Raw genomic sequence first — 18,809 nt, forward strand, 5'->3', positions numbered from 1 at the left:
ATGATCAGTGAAGACCTCGAAAGCAATATATAGCAATAAAATGGCTTTTATTACATTACTAAGCTTGATTCTCTCCACATGGCTTGGAGAGTAAACACAATGAAGAGCAAACCAGAGCTGGAGAAACAAGATATGACCAACAGAGGGCATCATAAACAAAAGCTTTCTCTCAGAAGAAAAGAAATTACCATGTTGGCTTAAATGGGTTCATTTCTTCATGAATTCATTTTGGCCATTATACATGCATAATTCATAATGATTTACAATAGAGTTAAACGAATAAAAACATCAGCAGTAAAATAAAACATTAAATACTGCACACTGAACAAAATCTCTAAATAACGTTTAGCTGCACTTTGACACTAATAAAATAAATAAAGATGAAGCCAAACTCTAAACCTAAACAAGGTCTAAAATTAATTAAAAATAAATATATTAATAGGTGTCATATAATACAGGTGGTGCAGTGCAGTTCATTATGGCATAAATAAATCAAGTATGGTTACATCAACACACAGAGCAACCTTGGTTTTCAGAAATGATGTACCATATAAATAAATAAAATTGTTATTATTATTATAAAGTACATCAGTCAGAATAGTTTGAGAGGTAATGAAACTCATGCATTGCTCTATAGCTGCAGTGATCTCAAGTGCTTCTACTGAGCCGGACACAAAACAGAGCAAAACACATTTATATCAGCAGATGAGACTAAAGAAATAGTTCAGGCAAAAATTAAAGTTTGATAAAAACTTCTGAGATAAAGATGAACTTGTTTCTTCATCAGATTTGGAGAAATGTTGCATTGCAACACTTGCTCAGCAATGGATGCTCTGCAGTGAATGGGTGCCGTCAGAATGAGAGTCCAAACAGCTGATAAAAACATCACAATAATCCACACCACTGCAGTTAATCAGTTAACATCTTAAACAAAAGCTGCATGTTCAAAAGAAACAAATCCATCAAGACTTATATTTATTGCTTAATAATAATAAAAAGTGGTCTGGACTGAATTAGGAGAGAAATCTGCACAGATCAAGCACCGTTTACAAGCCAAGACAGTCCAAAATAACTCCAGACTACACGAGTAACTCGAAACAAATATGTGGGTGGACTTTCATGCAAGAGATGCTATGGACTATTGTGGACTATTATGGACTTATATTTTGACAGGAAACAATGATTTAAAGTTAAAAATGTCATGATGTATTGGTTTCTTACAAACACACATCTTTTGTCTTCTCCAGATGTTAACTGATGGACTGCAGTGGTGTGGATTATTGTGATGTTTTTATCAGCTGTTTGGACTCTCGTTCTGACGGCACCCATTCACTGCAGAGCATCCATTGCGGAGACACTGATGCTATGCTACATTTCTCCAAATCTGATGAAGAAACAAACTCATATTGGATGGCCTAAGACTGAGTGAGGAAATTATCTGTAAATTTTCATTTTTGGGTGAATTATTCCTTTAAAAGAACAATCTAATGTGGCAACAGCACATTTCTAAACAATAACAGTTACAGTAAAACTGTAAATCATGCCAAAATGGGCCTTAAGATGGAGATACTTTATTGATTTTGTCTAATTAAAGGAGATTTCAAAATAATTCTAACTTAAGTGGCACTTAAAGCAGAGCAACTGTACATTTTCTGAGCATGAGCATGTATTATTGCACTGTCAAGTTCCTCATGCAAGAAAAACAAGTTTTATAAAGACTGTAAGGCTGGAGATCAACATTCATATTCTGATCTCTATCACATGGTCACTCCACAGAATATTTTTAACAGTGGTGCTATTGTAGACATGATTAGCTGTAGCTCATTACATTACATCTGTCTGCATGAGATGCGGTTAAGGCCGTGTTTAATTTAGGCTCACGGAGGTCTGCTAGAAAACAAAGTTGCCAAACAGTGCAAATATGTTAATGCTTAGATGGCGTAAATGACCTTTGAACATTTAATATTGAGCTTATATCTGTCATCAGCTTTCAGGACAAGCTGATTTTAGTGCAGAAAACAGGCACATACATACATGTGCTCACAATGAGTGGATGTTTCAGGCATTTGTGAATTAATTATTAGTTCTGAGATTTGTTTTGCACTGGTATTTGTGTGATTTAATGATTTTTTAAAAAAGAGATGTTGTATGAATTATAATCCTGACTAGTCCCATTATTTATTCATCTATAAGGGTTTAATGTTGAGTATTAAAAAGTGATGGATTTTAATATTACCAAGTGATATCATTCCTCCAAAATAATTTGAAAAATGGCAGAGTTAAACATCTTAAATATTAAAATCAAACAAAAAAAATGAAGCCCCAGTCAATCAGTATCCCATTGACATGCATATAAACACACAATAGTTTGATGGACATAGAGATGAACACATGGATTGATCTCATAAGTGTCCATGATTCTGTTTGCTCACTGCTGGGTGTTAAAGCTGGAAACTATGTGCATGTGTGTGTGTGTGTGTGTGTCTTGCCTCTTTAGCTCAACAGCTCTAGATATGTAACAGGCACTCTCCCCTTCTGGTCTCCTCGCTCTCCAATCAGCCAATCAGAGTCCATTCCAGGCACTGTGTACACGGTGATGAGCTGATCGTCCAATCAGATAAGTGTAATTAATCTTTAGGATGCTTTTCAAGTAAACACACATAGCAAACATTCTAAATATTCAACAACATTCAAATGAAATGGCATCATCAGTTCAACCTAATTTTTTTCAAAATGTTTAATCCAAGAACCAAAACACATTAAAAATCTAGTTTGTGAATGTTTTCGTCACTGTTCGCCACCATATTAACAATGAATGTTTAATTTCACATTGCCTGCAAAATCATTGTCAATATACTTGAATATTCAGTGTATCACCCAATTTTACTAAAGAGACATTTAAACTAGCCAGAGTCAACTATAAGGCTTTAAATCATCATGAAAAACCATTCACAATTCATTTAATCTTAACATTAAAGTGACATATGATAAACATTCAAATTAATGTAGTATTTTCAGGTGAAACAGAATATTCGGTGAGAAATAATTCATGGCGGGCCTTCATTTTATTCATAACTTGACTGGATCATGAAAAGTTGGCTATGATGAAGTAAATAGATGCTTATTATCAGAAAAAGGTTAAATATTTAACAATATTTAAATTAAATGGTTTAAAAAAAACTATCAAGTCAACTAAACTATCACTATAGCCAAATATATTTCAAAATATTTAATGCAAAACATCCCATGGTATGTTTTCTTCATTGTTTCTAACTATTTTCACAATATTTCATTTTAAATGGCCAGCAAAATCGTTGTAAATATACTTAAATACTCAAAACATCACCCATTTTTACTAAAAATGAATAAATAAAATAAACTAGCCTAAATTAACTTATTATGCATTACATTGTCATGAAAAACCATTCACAACTCATTTAATTTTAACATTAAAGAATTAATGACATGGCTTACTTTTATTCATCAAAATTTGATTGGATCAAAAAAGGGCTACAATTAAGTAAATGGATGGTTTTTATAGCAAACATTTTAAATATTCAACAATATTCAGAAAAAAATGCCCTAAACGAATCAGTTCAAACAAACTGCCACTATAGCCAAATATATTAAAAAATACTTAATGCAAGAACCAAAACGCATTAAAAAGCTACTTTAAAATATCATGGTATGTTTTCCTCAATGTTCCTAACTATTTTCACAATGTTTAATTTCACATTTCCAGCAAACTCATTGTAAATATTCAATATATCACCCATTTTTACTTCATCAAAATATCTTCAATAAATATCAAAATATCAACTTAAATACCCAATATCATAAATACCCAATATCAACTTATAATGCATTAAATCATCATGATAACCCTTGATGATCCCCATCACAATTTGATTGGTTCATGAAATGTAGACTCGGATATTATGCAATATTATTTTTCACAGCAGCTAACATCCCTATTAGACTCATATCAGACCCTTTATCTTCCATCAAGCATCTGCTCACCTCATCGGCCCGCAGTGAGAGCTCACTGGAGTCTGCAGCGTCGTAGTTATACAGCACTTTGGCCTTGTGTGTGCCGCTGGCGGGCGGCTGAACTTCTTCAATCTGCAGAGCGTCTGCTTCCAGCGGAGACGGAGAGTTCAGCGGCAGGAAGGCGGATGGATCCGTGGGGCTGCCGGCGGGGAGGGAATTCACATCCAAAGAGTCGGGGCATCTTCTGAAAGAGAGAAGATTGATAGAGAACACTATAAGGCTCTGCTGACTAGTGTGAACACTAACAAGACGACAAACTCACATGTCTCCACTGCAACTGTGAGCAGATGGGTGAGAAAAGTAAAACAGGTGTTTATAATAATGACTGTGATGTCATGATTTACAAATCAAATATTTAAAAGGAATAGTTTTATTTGCTGGATATGTGCTCTCTCAGGCCATCTAGCGGAGTTTGTTTCTTCATCATCAGATTTGGAGAAATGTAGGATTCCATCACTTGTTAACCAATGGATGCTTTGCAATGAATGGGTGCCGTCAGAATGAGAGTCCAAACAGCTGATAAAAACATCACAATAATCCACACCACTTTCTTACAAACACGCAGCTTTTGGCTTTATTAGACATTAATTGATGGACTGGAGTGATGTGGATTATTGTGATGTTTTTATCAGCTGTTTGGACTCTCATTCTGACGGCACCCATTCCAGGATCCATTGGTGAGCAAGTATGCTTAGCTCTTATAACATGTACAGTGTTACTGCTTAGGAATTTTGATGTGTTATTTATTCTTATACAGGCTATTTTGTGGCATTGTGTGTGCATGTTGTTTTTAAGACAATTCAAATATAGAGATTAAAAAAAAGAGAAATGCTATGCAATGCTAGATTTCTTGTCATCTACATCTTGGATTGCCTGAGGGCGAGTAAATTTCTCATCAAATTGTCATTTTTGGGTGAACTATTCCTTTATGTTGCACCAAGTCATATTTTCCACTGTAAAGTTATCTTTAATATAATAGTTAACACTTTACAATAAGGTTCTATTTGTTAACATTATTTAACTGTATTAGTTAACATGAACTAACAAATAATAAATACTTTAACATTGTTTATTAATCCTAGTTTGTTAATTTCAATATTTACTAATACATTTTTCAAATCAAAAGCTGTATCTGTAAATATTAGGTAATGCACTGTGATCTAACATGAATGAACAATTGCACTTTTATTAACAAAGATAAATAAAATGTTGTAAGAAATACGTCGCTCATGTTAGCTAATGCATTAACTATGAGACCTTACTGTAAAGTGTTAACATTTAATGTTATATTTTTATTTTGGAAAAATGATTGTGACCCAAATAGCATTTTGCACATGAATGAAATCTGATGTATCACCACCTGCCCAGCTCACTCTGCAGCTCCAGCATGTACTTGTGACACTGGCGGTAATACATCGCCTGCGCTTCCACAAACTCACACAAGCAGCGCAGGTGATTCACCTGCGCAGACAGAAAAGACGTCCTGTCACTTTAAATCCCATAGCATGCTGTGCAAACACAGGCTGCACTTCATTTGTTTGCATGAGTATAAGAGATATTTACGCAGAGTCTTTTGAACAATGATTTAACAATTTTTGAAATGCTATTCTCTGAACTTCAAAGCATGCATTTTGAAGGGTTATTATAAAAGCCCATCCTGACAATGAGGTTTATCAGTTTAAAGTGGCTTGTTTACATAATGTTATACTATTCAAACCTACGCTTCTGCTGAGGTGTGTAGCGTGTGTTAATGCAGCATGCATGTAAAAACGACTCACGTGCGTGCTGCTGATGCCCTCCAGGAGCAGTCTGGTGACCTCAGCCTGTCTGTCAAACTCTGTCTGAGCAACACGCAATTCATGCTCCGCCTGCACATGAGAGAAAACGAATCCAAAATTGACATCGACGCGAGATTCATCTGCATTTAGAGTTGCATGAACACAATAGGACTCTCTTAAGAACAAGTCTAACCAATTTGTATTAGTAAAGTCAGTCATGCTTTTCAGATTCAAATTAGACTGATGTACATTTTAAATACCTGTTTTTTTATGAGTAGTCTCAAAGAAAAAAATTAGATGACTAACTAATAAAACTAATATTTTATACAACTGGAAACAGAAAACAGAATCTGAGGATTCTTTCCAAAGTCATGACTGAATTCTTATTTTCTCTTATATTCTCACGTTGGCGTGGGACTGCACATAAGCGACATTTATAAAGTGCTCTGTACTGACCTGATAATTAATGACAACTAACACCAGAAGACAGTTACTAAAAAGATTACTACAGAACATACATAAACATCAATATTTGTCATGTCACACTTACTTTATCAAGCTCCTCATTCCAGAGCTGATCAGAAGAGAGAGACACAAACAGTAAGACATGACAAGATAAGAGCACAGAGAGCATTACAATGATAAGAAGTATTAAACTCAAGCTGTGTTTAATTACAGCAGAACACAAAGGGACAAAGTGTGACTGTTAATGTAATTCAGAATCCTGACATCTGAGGACCAAACCATAAATGATGAAAGTAAACGTGAAATAAATGCAAAAAAATGTGTGATTAGTTTTGTTATAGTGGTGAGTATTAGGTTGCTCATTTACACGAGGGTGAAGCATGTAGAAGAGCAAAGTTATGGAAGGATATTTCTGCCACAGAATAAACAAATTAAAAACGTATCAAAAAACTCATAAATCCAAGGCACTCGAGTAGTGTGAAAAAATTAAAAAGCCTTTATTCACATGGCTTTAGAATTTAAAAACAACACATTTGTTGTTCAGACCCTTTATCTAAAGCCATGTGAATAAAGGCTTTTTAATTCTTTCACACTACTCGAGTGCCTTGGATTTATGAGTTTTATGATATATGAAAAAATCCTGCATCCAAAGAGCACCGATTAATGGATTGTTTACACCCCAGCAGCACTTTGCATAATTGTGAATATATAAGTTAAAAAGGTAATTGTGGCTTTTTGTTTCTTATAATCTTGCAAATGCAAATTATAAACTCATAATTGCAGGTTTATGTCTCACAATTCTGACTTTTTTCTTAGAATTCACATCTGTTTATACGGTGGTGTGAAAAAGTGTTGGCCCTCTTCCTGATTTTTTTTTTTTTTTTGCATGTTTGTCACACTTTAATGTTTCAGATCATCAAACAAATTTAAATATTAATCAAAGATAACACAAGTAAACACAACATGCAGTTTTTGAATGAAGTTTTTTATTATGAAGGGAAAACAAAATCCAAACCCACATGGCCCTGTGTGAAAAAGTGCTTGCTCCCTAAACCTAATAACTGGTTGGGCCACCCTTAGCAGCAACAACTGCAATCAAGCGTTTGCGATAACTTGCAATGAGTCTGTTACAGTGCTGTGGAGGAATTATGGCCCACTCATCTTGGCAGAATTGTTGTAATTCAGCCACATTGGAGGGTTTTCGAGCATGAACCGCCTTTTTAAGATCATGCCACAGCATCTCAATAGGATTCAGGTGAGGACTTTGACTAGGCCACTCCAAAGTCTTCATTTTGTTTTTCTTCAGCCATTCAGAGGTGGATTTGCTGGTGTGTTTTGGATCATTGTCCTGCTGCAGAACCCAAGTTCGCTTCAGCTTGAGGTCACGAACAGATGGCCGGACATTGTCCTTCAGGATTTTTTGGTAGACAGCTGAATTCATGTTTGCATTTATCACAGCAAGTCTTTCAGGTCCTGAAGCAGCAAAACAGCCCCAGACCATCACACTACCACCACCATATTTTACTGTTGGTATGATGTTCTTTTTCTGAAATGCTGTGTTACTTTTACACCAGATGTAATGGGACACACACTTTCCAAAAAGTTCAACTTTTGTCTCGTCAGTCCACAGAGTATTTTCCCAAAAGTCTTGGGATCATCAAGATGTTTTCTGGCAAAACTGAGACGAGTCTTTATGTTCTTTTTGCTCAGCAGTGGCTTTCGTCTTGGAACTCTGCCATGCAGGCCATTTTTGCCCCGTCTCTTTCTTATGGTGGAGTCATGAACACTGAACTTAACTGAGGCAAGTGAGGCCTGCAGTTCTTTAGATGTTGTTGTGGGGTCTTTTGTGACCTCTTGGATGAGTCGTTGCTGCACTCTTGGGGTAATTTTGGTGGGCCGGCCACTCCTGGGAAGGTTCACCACTGTTCCATGTTTTCTCCATTTGTGGATAATGGCCCTCACTGTGGTTCGCTGGAGTCCTTTAGAAATGGCTTTATAACCTTTTCCAGACTGATAGATCTCAATTACTTTCTTTCTCATTTGTTCCTGAATTTCTTTGGATCTCAACATGATGTGTAGCTTTTGAGGATCTTTTGGTCTACTTCACTTTGTCAGGCAGGTCCTATTGAAGTGATTTCTTGATTGTGAACAGGTGTGGCATTAATCAGGCCTGGGTGTGGCTAGAGAAACTAAACTCAGGTGTGATAAACCACAGTTATGTTTTAACAGGGGGGAGGGGGCAAACACTATTCACACAGGGCCATGTGGGTTTGGATTTTGTTTTCCCTTCATAAAAAAAAAAAAACCTTCATTTAAAAACTGCATGTTGTGTTTACTTGTGTTATCTTTTATTAATATTTAATTTTTTGGATGATCTGAAACAAAGTGTGACAAACATGCAATAAAATAAAAAATCAGGAAGGGGGCCAACACTTTTTCACACCACTGTATCTCGCAATTCTGTTGTTTTTTTTATATTACAGAACAAAAAAATATAAAGGTATTTTTCTCTCACAATGCTGACTTTGTCGTCTCTTGCAAATTTGAGAGTTTGTATCTCACAATTTTGAGTATATATCTTGCAATATTTACCTTTTCTCTCAGAATTGTGAGAAAAGTCTGGTCTGTGAGAAAAAAAAAAACCTTATAAAATTTTTTTTATTCTGTGATGGAAATAAGCTTCCATATGCTGATTTGTATCATGGTAAAATCTAATTTCTCACAGGATGCAGGAAAACACTGCGATTTGACAATAACATGTCAGATTAATGAATGACAGATTGTGTCTCATGAATATTAATACTGGAAATGTTATATATGTGCTTGTGTATATAGATGTGTGTGTGTGTGTGGAGGAGGACGTCTCAGGCAGTGAAGACTGCAGGACGTTCTTACCGCAGATGCGCTGGCAGACAGCACATAATTACGCGGTCTTGTCTCTTGAAAGTCTGGAACAGCCTGAAACAGACAGGAACACACTTTAATACACACCTCCTGCCAAAACACAATCACTAGCAGCAGATATTTTAGGTAAGAGACTGACTGGCTTCTTCTTCATCCGCTGCACTGAACTATAGGATGATAACTGCTGGTCATTGTGAGAAACTAAAAACAAAAAGTAGCAATGAATTCTCATCTAAAAGCCTTCATGCATCAGAACTACAGCTAAAAAGATTCAAAGATCAGAAAAATGTGCTTAAGTTTGAACAAATTTAGATGATGTTTAGCTAATCTTTAATAAATATAAGAATGAAAACATCTGATCTTTGACCTTGCTGAATGATGGAAAAAGATATTGCAACTGAAATCGTTAAGTGCATTATGTATAAATTCTGTTGAATTAACGAAACCCAAAACAATTTTAATGGGTGTGGATTATGATATGATGGAACAGATGATCACATGATCACAAACTACACTGTGTTCATATATTAGCCACTAGAGGACACTGACAGAATAACTGCATTCTGTAGACTCGAGCATCAGCTTTCACTCTTAACAGAGGAAGGTTTGATTGGTTTCTCTGTTCCAAACCCTCGCTGTCGACTGTCTATACAGGCAATAACAATCTCAGACAGCATCTTAAAATGAAAACATAAATATTCAAAATAAAAATAAATACTACACAAGTATTTAAATAATACTAAAATAACACTAGCATGTTTATAAGCCAACAAAATTATACTCTAATAAGCACAAAAATACAAAACATACATTTAGTTGTGTATGGCACTTGCATATTTGACTTGTGGCAATAAAGTGAGTTTTATATAGCCAGAACACTGAAATTCTCAGAACTAAATAACATATATTTTTTAAATGAAGGGCATAGCAACCTTTATAAATGAGGAATTTGGAATTGCAGAAATTGTTGCCACTACTCTTTGGGAGACATTCAAAATAAATAAATTAATTAATAACAATCTCTAAGCTTGTTGTGCTGCATTCTGTAAATCTATATTTTAAAGGTTTACTCAGATACAAGTAATTCCATCATATCATTCAAAAGAAGATCTTAGTGGAGTTCAAGAAAAATGAGGTACAAAACTGAAAGGACTTCATGTCATTGTAATATATATATAAAAAAAATAAAAGCATAATGTGCATAAGAGGAAACGCACTGTGATACTCACTTCTCCCTCACACTGAGAAGGTGAAAGCAGAAACACACGGTTAGTGCTCGATCAACAGGTGAGAAATCACTCAATATTCACCACCACACAAGCAGCACGAGGAAGAAACCCATCGAGTGATGTCATCAAAGTGTGACAATAAGGAAGAGGAATCGAGAACCAGTTATTCACAACTAATTACCTTCTTTAGAATACATCGAATAACGGTTTTGAAATGTTTGCATCGTAATCAAATAAAATACACATAAGAAGGGAGTCTTCAAGACAATCAACTTTCAAGGATTTGATTGTTTTCCAGATTAACAAACTTCTCCAGTGAATGGGTGCCGTCAGAATGAGAGTCCAAACGGCTGATAAAAACACCACAATAATCCAGATCACACCAGTCCATCAGTTAACATCTGGAGAAGACAAAATCTGTGTTTGTAAGAAACAAATATATTGACACGTATTTTTGTTGCTTAAAGGAACAAATTATGCTTTTATGCTTTTTCACGTTTTGAATTTTAGTCAGTGTGTATGTTTGGGCATAAAACGATCTACAAAGTTACAAATCTCAAAGTCCACTCCAAAGGGAGATATTTTGTTTTTAAAAAATCCCTTTTCAAGAACTACAATGAACGGCTCGTTTGGACTACACAGTTGTTTTCCTGTATTTGTGACATCACAAATTGTAAATCCCGCCTACGGAAATTTGAATGGTTGGCAGGTGGGCAGAGCGCTTGGTTGAGCACTGCACGAAACCCGGTGTGGGTGTTTCTATACAACTCTATTTCTGATGGAAACCAACTGTTTTCTGTTTCATATACATGCGGCCACGAATAGAGTCAGTGGGACTATGGTATAAATAACTTCAACTGTATAACAGGTTCACTGCAATTCATGTTATAATGCCAAAAAAAAAAAAACAACAACAACAACATTACTACTTTAATATGCCTTGCAATTTCCGTGTGTGCAAATGTTCTGCACGATCCTCTTCTTCAATATTCTCGAGGTCTGAACTGATATGGCATTATTGACGAACTTGCTGTTCTGGCAAGGGGTGGGGCAGTACTGAAACACCATCTAAGCTGTTCGCCAATCACAACGCACCGGGACAGCTAACCAATCACAACACATTTCGTTTTTCGGATGGTGGGCTTTCATCAAACCCAGAACTGATCGAGCCGTTTGGGCCAGGCTGGGGAGAAAGGTATTGTAATAATGTAAATTATGTGAAAAATAATGCGATTTTCGAACCACCCCTAAAACAAAATCAAGACTTTGTTAAAGAGCATAATAGGACCCCTTTAATAATTGCTTCCTCCCAGTGAAAAAGTCACCTAGTCTGAATCAAGAAAGAAATCTGCACAGATCAAGCACCGTTTACAAGAGAAAACAGTCTAAAACAATTTGTGGGTGGATTTTGATGTGAGAGGACAACAGCAGACAGACTTTTTCACTGGATGAAGCATCATTATAGATTATGGATTTTAATAAAGCAACAGTTTAAACTGAAAACACAAAAACATTAAAGTCGGTGTAAAGAGAATTCTGAGAATTATTTCTAAACACATTACAAATGTTAGAAATGTATTGCTTAAACATTACAAAGACTCTGAACTATGTAGTACTGAATTGTGGAGTTAAACCGTTTTTCACCAATTCTGTGTTCAGGATTGTTTTTTGGGCGCTTGCACTAAACTTGCACGCTCAAACATGTATGGCTGTATAAATCCAATTAAGCTACTAGAGGTAGTATCAGTAGCATCCATTCAGGTTGTAGCGTATTTGACAGTTGAGAGAGACGATCGCTTTCCCGCGAGTGGGCGTGGTTTAAGCGCAGACAGCGGACACGCCCCCAGCGTTTGAGAGCAGAGAGTCCTGCTTATTTTTCAAAGATTTTGATAACTTATTTTAGCTACTTGACAGGTTTTTTTTATCATTCAAATTTGTCTGGGTGGTTAACACATTTTTCTGTTGTGTGACAAACTCAGAACACATATTTTAATATCACTTTACACAGACTTTAATTGATGGACTGGAGTGTTGTGGATTACTTGTGGATTATTGTGATGTTTTTATCAGCTGTTTGGACTCTCATTCTGACGGCACCCATTCACTGCAGAGCATCCATTGCTGAGACACTGATACAATGCTGCATTTCTCCAAATCTGATGAAGAAATCAACTCATCTACATCTTGGATGACCTGAGGGTGAGTTCATTTTCAGTAAATTTTCATTTTTGTCTATTCCTTTAAGAAAACTTACATGTGAACCAAAATCACAAATGATAAATCCCTTATGCTTCCAATGCCTAGAGAAAAGAGAAGAAAAAGGAGGAGAGAACAGGAATCTTACAGCCGCTTTGGCCTCTGCTGCTTTGGCCTTCTTGAGTCGCGCTTTACAGGCGTCGAGATCCAAGCGCAGATTCTCCAGAAGTCTCCGCTCTCTCTGCGACGAGGATGTAATTTTTCAATATATCAGCATCATGCTCAAATCTGATAGTACAAGAGTCAGTCAAACTCACAGAAATGGTCCTCCAGTCGCCCTCCAGAAAGTTGCGTAGGGGTGTGAGGAAGCTAATGGATGAGGTCTGCAGAAGCTCTCTCTCAGCGCCACCCAGTCTCCTCTGACAGTCGCCCACTTTGATTAGGGTGCTTCCTACACGGCCAACACACAGATGAGTCACGAATAAAACCCACAGTGTGGGCAGAATTACTTCATTCCCACAAAAACCATTTCATTTCCAACACAGATAAATTAAGTGCATAAATAACACATCTTGAAAAGAATTCTGCTGATCTGCAAAAAAAAATAAAAAATCAATAACACCTTCCAACACATACAGTTTTCACAAATTTTTCAAATTATATGTATCAGCTTTAATTCACGTTTCAAAATAACAAAAGCAGTCAAATGTCAAAAGTTTTGGTTTTAATGAGAAAAGTATTCAGTATGTATCATTTAACTTCTGCAAAAGAGTGGAAAAAGTGGATTTAGGCATCAATTAATGAGAATTGAACAAAGGAAGCTCCTTTTTTGCTGATTAAGGGATCATTCGAGACTTCTTCAACTAACAACTGGTTGTGCTATAAAATGCAATATATTTTGTGAGAAAGTGCGACATGCTCGAGCAAAACAGGCACTATTTTTTTTAAATCAGCGCCACAAAATTACTAAGAAACAAGTATTGGATTTCATTCAGCAAATATGATGCAGACCTGTGTAACTGCCATATCTGTCATAACTTTCATTTTACTGCATTGCAATCAATGGAGAAATTTAAAGTGGATGTAAAATAAGGATGCAAGCAAATTGTGTCACAGCCGGTCTTCACAAACATGTTAGAGCAGCTGTTCAGCCCACCGAATCAATAATTAATACCTCTTTACATGGCAGTCTGTGATTTTAACTGCAAAACTGAATTGTCTCAAGCTCTTTTCTGTTAGGCTTGACTTCGAAAAATCACCATACTTCCTTTATTTATGATAGAACAGAAAAAGGGTGGTCCAAAACCACATTAAAAGTTTTTGCAGTATTTCAATGCAACTAATCAGATGCAAATCATGTAAGTGTCATTGATTGTGTGACTCTTTGTTCAGACGGTCAGACAGTCTGTTGCTCATCTCAAATCATGCTGGAGAACATGATCATCAGGCTTTGTTCATGGAGCTCCATTAAAGTTAAAAAGAAACACACCAAATGAGACACTCTCAAATTGTTATTGCAAAAACTCAAAAGAAAAGCATTTTCAGTAGTGATTTTAGACATTTGGACACCTTTTAAATGTATTTATGTGAAAACTATAGCATGCTTTCTTGACACAAGTAACCTAATTAATAGTTACAGCAAATGCAATCGAAGGTTTATCCACAAACACTCCATCCATTAATTTTACAAATAGACACTTCAAGGTTTTCTATACTTTAGACAGGCTGCATTAGTCCTGTACTTGCAGAGATAAACCGTGTATTTCCACTGACTGACACTACAGCCCATCCTAAAAGCATGTGGTCAGTTGTTAAAGAGGATGTTAAAGAGCCATTTAAAACCACTAAGTGCACTTTAGTTTGAGAACAGACAGCGCACAGTTCTCTCGCCACTCTATGGATCTATTATCTGTGCTTCTCAAGTGGCAAACAAACACTGCAATAAAGGCATTTATCATTCAGGAATTTTTTTTATTTTTTTTTTATTCACTTATTAATGGATATTTACTAATATCATCTATACCAACCCATATTTAATGTAGCCAAGTCAAATTTCAAAAGTCAAAGTCAAATGAGAGGTGAATTTAGGACTTTTGACATTAATAACAGATGATATGATAAGTGTTCTCCCATAACATCTATAGGTATATTTATTTTCTGCACAACTGTATGGTTAATTTCATTTTTAAGTTTTAATAATCAAATTGAATTCAGTTTTATTTGCATTTAACAATGTTTTTTTCTTCCCAGCTGTGCACAACTCGATCAAAACGGACCTGAAACTCAAAAACAGGTCACAGGTCTTGTTTTGATTACAAACGGCTCATTACAAATCACTGCTTTGACAAATGTGTTTTCTAGAATGACTTTCTAATTGCTCAGAAAGCATAAAATGCATCCTCTGTCTGGTATAAAACCCTGAAGCAGAGCTTTAGCATTATAGTTTTTGAGAATCAGGTTTATTAATGTTGATAATAATGACTAGAGCACAGTTAGGTCAATTTAATTATCATGTAAGAGGCAAAAAATCAATTGGACACTTCTACTGAAGGTTATAAAATGGAAAATCTCTATTGAAGAATGCTGGCCAGGAAATGACATCACAGACTGCTGTGACCTCTGACACTATTGATCAGTCCAATGGGAAATAGAAAGGATAATGCATTTAGATTTATTGGTTTGGCTGCTTCCACACAGCCTGCGGGGAAAAAAACCATCAGAGACTGCAAAATCAATCCAATCACACTGAAAAACTTCAACATCACAGTCGGTGCGTTTTAATTATTCCCCCACTTTAAGAGCAAAGCGCTCGCTAACCTATTGTGTTTTCACATTACATCTACAAAAGAAGCTTTAGAATCACAAACACAGACAGTGGCTCTTAATGTTACTGCAGGGGACTGAATTAGATTAAGAGCATCATTTGATTTGTTCTCAGCGGAGTTCAGCTCATTTTACTCTTACAGACAAAATAAATCAAGCGTTTACTCTTGGCAGCCTTTTTCTGCCAAAAATGCACAAAGACAATCCAGTGCTGAGGTTTGCAAAGAATTTTAAAATACTGATAAAAAAAAAAAGGGACAACAAAATCATTGTCAGACATGTTTCTGAGTCTGGATTCGTACCGTACGGGGTTCCTGGTCCAAACTCCTTGGCCGCCTCCAGCATGAACTGGCCTAAGATCTCTCCATTAGTGGCCCGCGGTGGAACCTTCCGGTCAAGCTTTTCATACAGGAACTCTTCGATGCGAGCACCTGCCGCACAAATGGACAAATAAAGCAACATCAAAAACAAATTAACAACAGCAGTCATGATAAGACACTTAACATACTCAAGGAAAAAACACGATGACAATGATTTTTGTGGAGCAAAAATGACGTACTTCAGCACTTTGGTCTACATTGTAGTTTTTTAAAGGACCTTTACTTAGACACATAAATAAATTTGGAAGTCTTTAATTAGAGGACATTTTGTCAGCCCCTAAGATAATTTAAAAAAAATTTGTTTTTAAATAAATAAATTATAGATTTATAGAAAATATTATGATAATAAATAAATAAATGAAAGGTTTTAACTGCTTAAAAGTTGGATTTCATTTCTTTAAAATTTTTCTAACTCTTTTAGGTGTTGAAGAATGACATTTGCCCTAATTTCTCTATTTTGGGCTTTTTCTCTTCCTACTTTTCATAAGATATTTCCGTTACAATTTTTAAGTTCTTTGTCATTTATGAAGATTTAATGTATAATATGAAATTATTATAAAATACTCTTTAAAAAAAATAAAAAATAAAATTAAATAAAAAAAAAAAAAAAATATATATATATATATATATAAATATATATTTTTTTTTTATTTACAATATATAACATATATTAATAATATATTATATATTAATAATATATAAAAAATATATATGATATTAAATTAATACAAAATACTTCTAGTATATAAGCTTTATTTGATAAACAAATAATTTCTCCCAGCTCTTCTCAAGACTTTTCTCCAGAAAAACCTGAATAATGTCATTATCATCATACACAGTAGTTGATGTTTGATCAAAGCCTTAATCCGATGTTTCTTCCAGATCAAGGTGCCACAGATGAAACAGCGTTCACAGCAGCAGTCAAACATGTCCTGAACTGACTCATGACCCTTATATATCAGGTGTATCTGAGTCACCAGCACCTGCTCACCAGGGTTTGGCTGAAGCACAACTTCAGTCTGTCTGTAGATTTTCTCCGTCCAGTTTTTGGTGCAGTCAGCTCTGGACAGCAGATTCTCAAAGTGAGCGTCCAGCTCGGTCTTCTCAGCCTGTCCCAGTTTCTCCTCTGTAAACTGGAGCAAAAGTATGGAGATCAACAAGAACCTGTCATATTCCTGAGAGGAAACGCATCAATACTCAGTGTTGGGAAGGTTACTTTGGAAATGCAATAGGTTACAGATTACAATCAGTAGTGTAACTATTTCAATAACTTTATTAAAGTAATATAACTCTATACATTTGATTACTTTTCTAAATTGCTAATGTTTTCAATTGTTAATCATTTTCAAATACGTAAACTAGGCAGGGTTAACCTTACAGTAGTTCTCAACACTGATTACTGACAGACTTTCCAAATCCTTCATCACTTTAATTAAGATTATAATCATTTAATATTAAAGCACAGCCACCACGAAAACACCTCTTTTCACTTTTTGATCTTTCTGAGGTTAAATATAGATTTAAAATCATAAGAAATGGTTTAATAGCTATGATACTGTTTTTGGAATCAAAGCTATGACAGGAAACACTGGCATCTAACAATGCCTTGGAAAACACAGTTAATCTTGAAGAATAAAGCAAACATTAACCCAAACAGGAATTAAACAGTTATAAGCATGTGTCCTAAACCCCTGAAACATTGTCTCGTATTTTAGAGCAGTTATTAAACCTGTATGTGTGTATATGTGTGTGTGTGTGTGTGTGTGTGTGTGTGTGTGTATATATATATATATATATATATATATATATATATATATATATGTGTGTGTGTGTGTGTGTATATATGTGTGTGTGTATATATGTGTGTGTGTGTGTGTGTGTGTGTATATGTATGTGTATGTATGTGTGTGTGTGTGTGTAAATTCTGATGTAACCTCCTTTGTAATTGTTAAATAAGTAACTGTAATTTAATTAACGTTACACGTTTTTTTCTCAGCAACTGTAACTTAACTGATTACAATTACGTTTATTTTGTAATTAAACTAACTTACATAGTTTAAGTTAGTTACTCAAAACACCAAACAGCCTAATAGCGCTATATTTGAATACGCCTCATGTTCAACCAATCTGTTTTTAAAACATACACTACATTAGTCACATGAATTATGTTCGAAACTAGATGTAATTGTGCTAAAAGTGTATTTGTTATTGTATCTGGTTTGGTGTTTAGTGTAAGTTAGCTAAACGCAGTTCCTCACCGACTCTGACAGGCGCGTTTAAACTCGTATATTTATCCAGAAACAGCCCGTTTTACCTGAACAGCTCGTGAAAAGAATATCCCAGCATCTGTAGCGAGTTTCCTCATGTTGAAATCCATGTTGTACGCGGAGAAAGAGGCGGAATCCCCGCGGCATCAGGCGCTCCGCAGAGGCGTGTGTTTCTGTCTTCAACGGTTTCTGGGAGACATGAACGGCTCTTAACTGAGCGGCTCGCTTGCAAATCTCAGACAGGTTTTTGTCTTACTGGAAACATTTGTGCTGGGAAGAGTATAATCGTTTGAATCCGTTATTTATAATGATTAATAGCTGGCGTACAAATAAAAATCCGCCGCAGCGATTTCTATAAAATGACTCTTAAAAATCCCTAATCACAATCGACTGTGATTGGTCCAATTTAGCAGCGCAATCGACTGTGATTGGTCCAATTTAGCAGCGCAATCGACTGTGATTGGTTTAGCGCTGAGAAAAGTAACAGATATCACGTGAGGTTACGCCGTTTCAGCGTTTGTCCTGACAATAATTAATTAATAATAATTTATACTGAATATGGACACGAGAAACTTTAATAGAAATGTAATTTATTAAGAAACACACAGTGATAATTATTATAAAACTAATTATTACGGCCCAATTACAGGCAGCTTCGGCCCGCCGCTCCCCACCTATTTGTAAACTCTATTCATCCAAATTGCCATTCTGCTTATT

The 18,809-nt window shown here is 35.5% G+C and overlaps 1 protein-coding gene across 3 annotated transcripts; it reads right to left on the reverse strand.

Moving 5' to 3' along the window:
* Positions 1-29: 29 nt before the first annotated feature.
* sh3glb2a (SH3-domain GRB2-like endophilin B2a) lies at positions 30-18,494 on the reverse strand. 3 transcript variants are annotated; one of them, XM_079382001.1, is made up of 12 exons: positions 18,140-18,494; positions 16,817-16,958; positions 15,748-15,876; positions 12,940-13,073; positions 12,771-12,863; positions 9,189-9,251; positions 6,379-6,402; positions 5,829-5,918; positions 5,411-5,511; positions 4,021-4,234; positions 2,490-2,601; positions 30-1,890 (listed from the first exon to the last, which is right to left on the reverse strand). In XM_079382001.1, exons 1-11 carry the CDS (start codon positions 18,200-18,202, stop codon positions 2,494-2,496), a joined length of 1,161 nt encoding a protein of 386 aa, XP_079238127.1. In that variant the 5' UTR covers positions 18,203-18,494; the 3' UTR covers positions 30-1,890; positions 2,490-2,493. The 3 variants fall into 3 exon arrangements, with proteins under 3 accessions (XP_079238127.1, XP_079238128.1, XP_079238129.1); XM_079382002.1 differs by having other exon boundaries at positions 31-117; XM_079382003.1 differs by having other exon boundaries at positions 33-924.
* Positions 18,495-18,809: the final 315 nt, after the last annotated feature.

Source organism: Barbus barbus (genome assembly GCF_936440315.1).
Source record: "Barbus barbus genome assembly, chromosome: 28".
Classification (NCBI taxonomy): domain Eukaryota; kingdom Metazoa; phylum Chordata; class Actinopteri; order Cypriniformes; family Cyprinidae; genus Barbus; species Barbus barbus.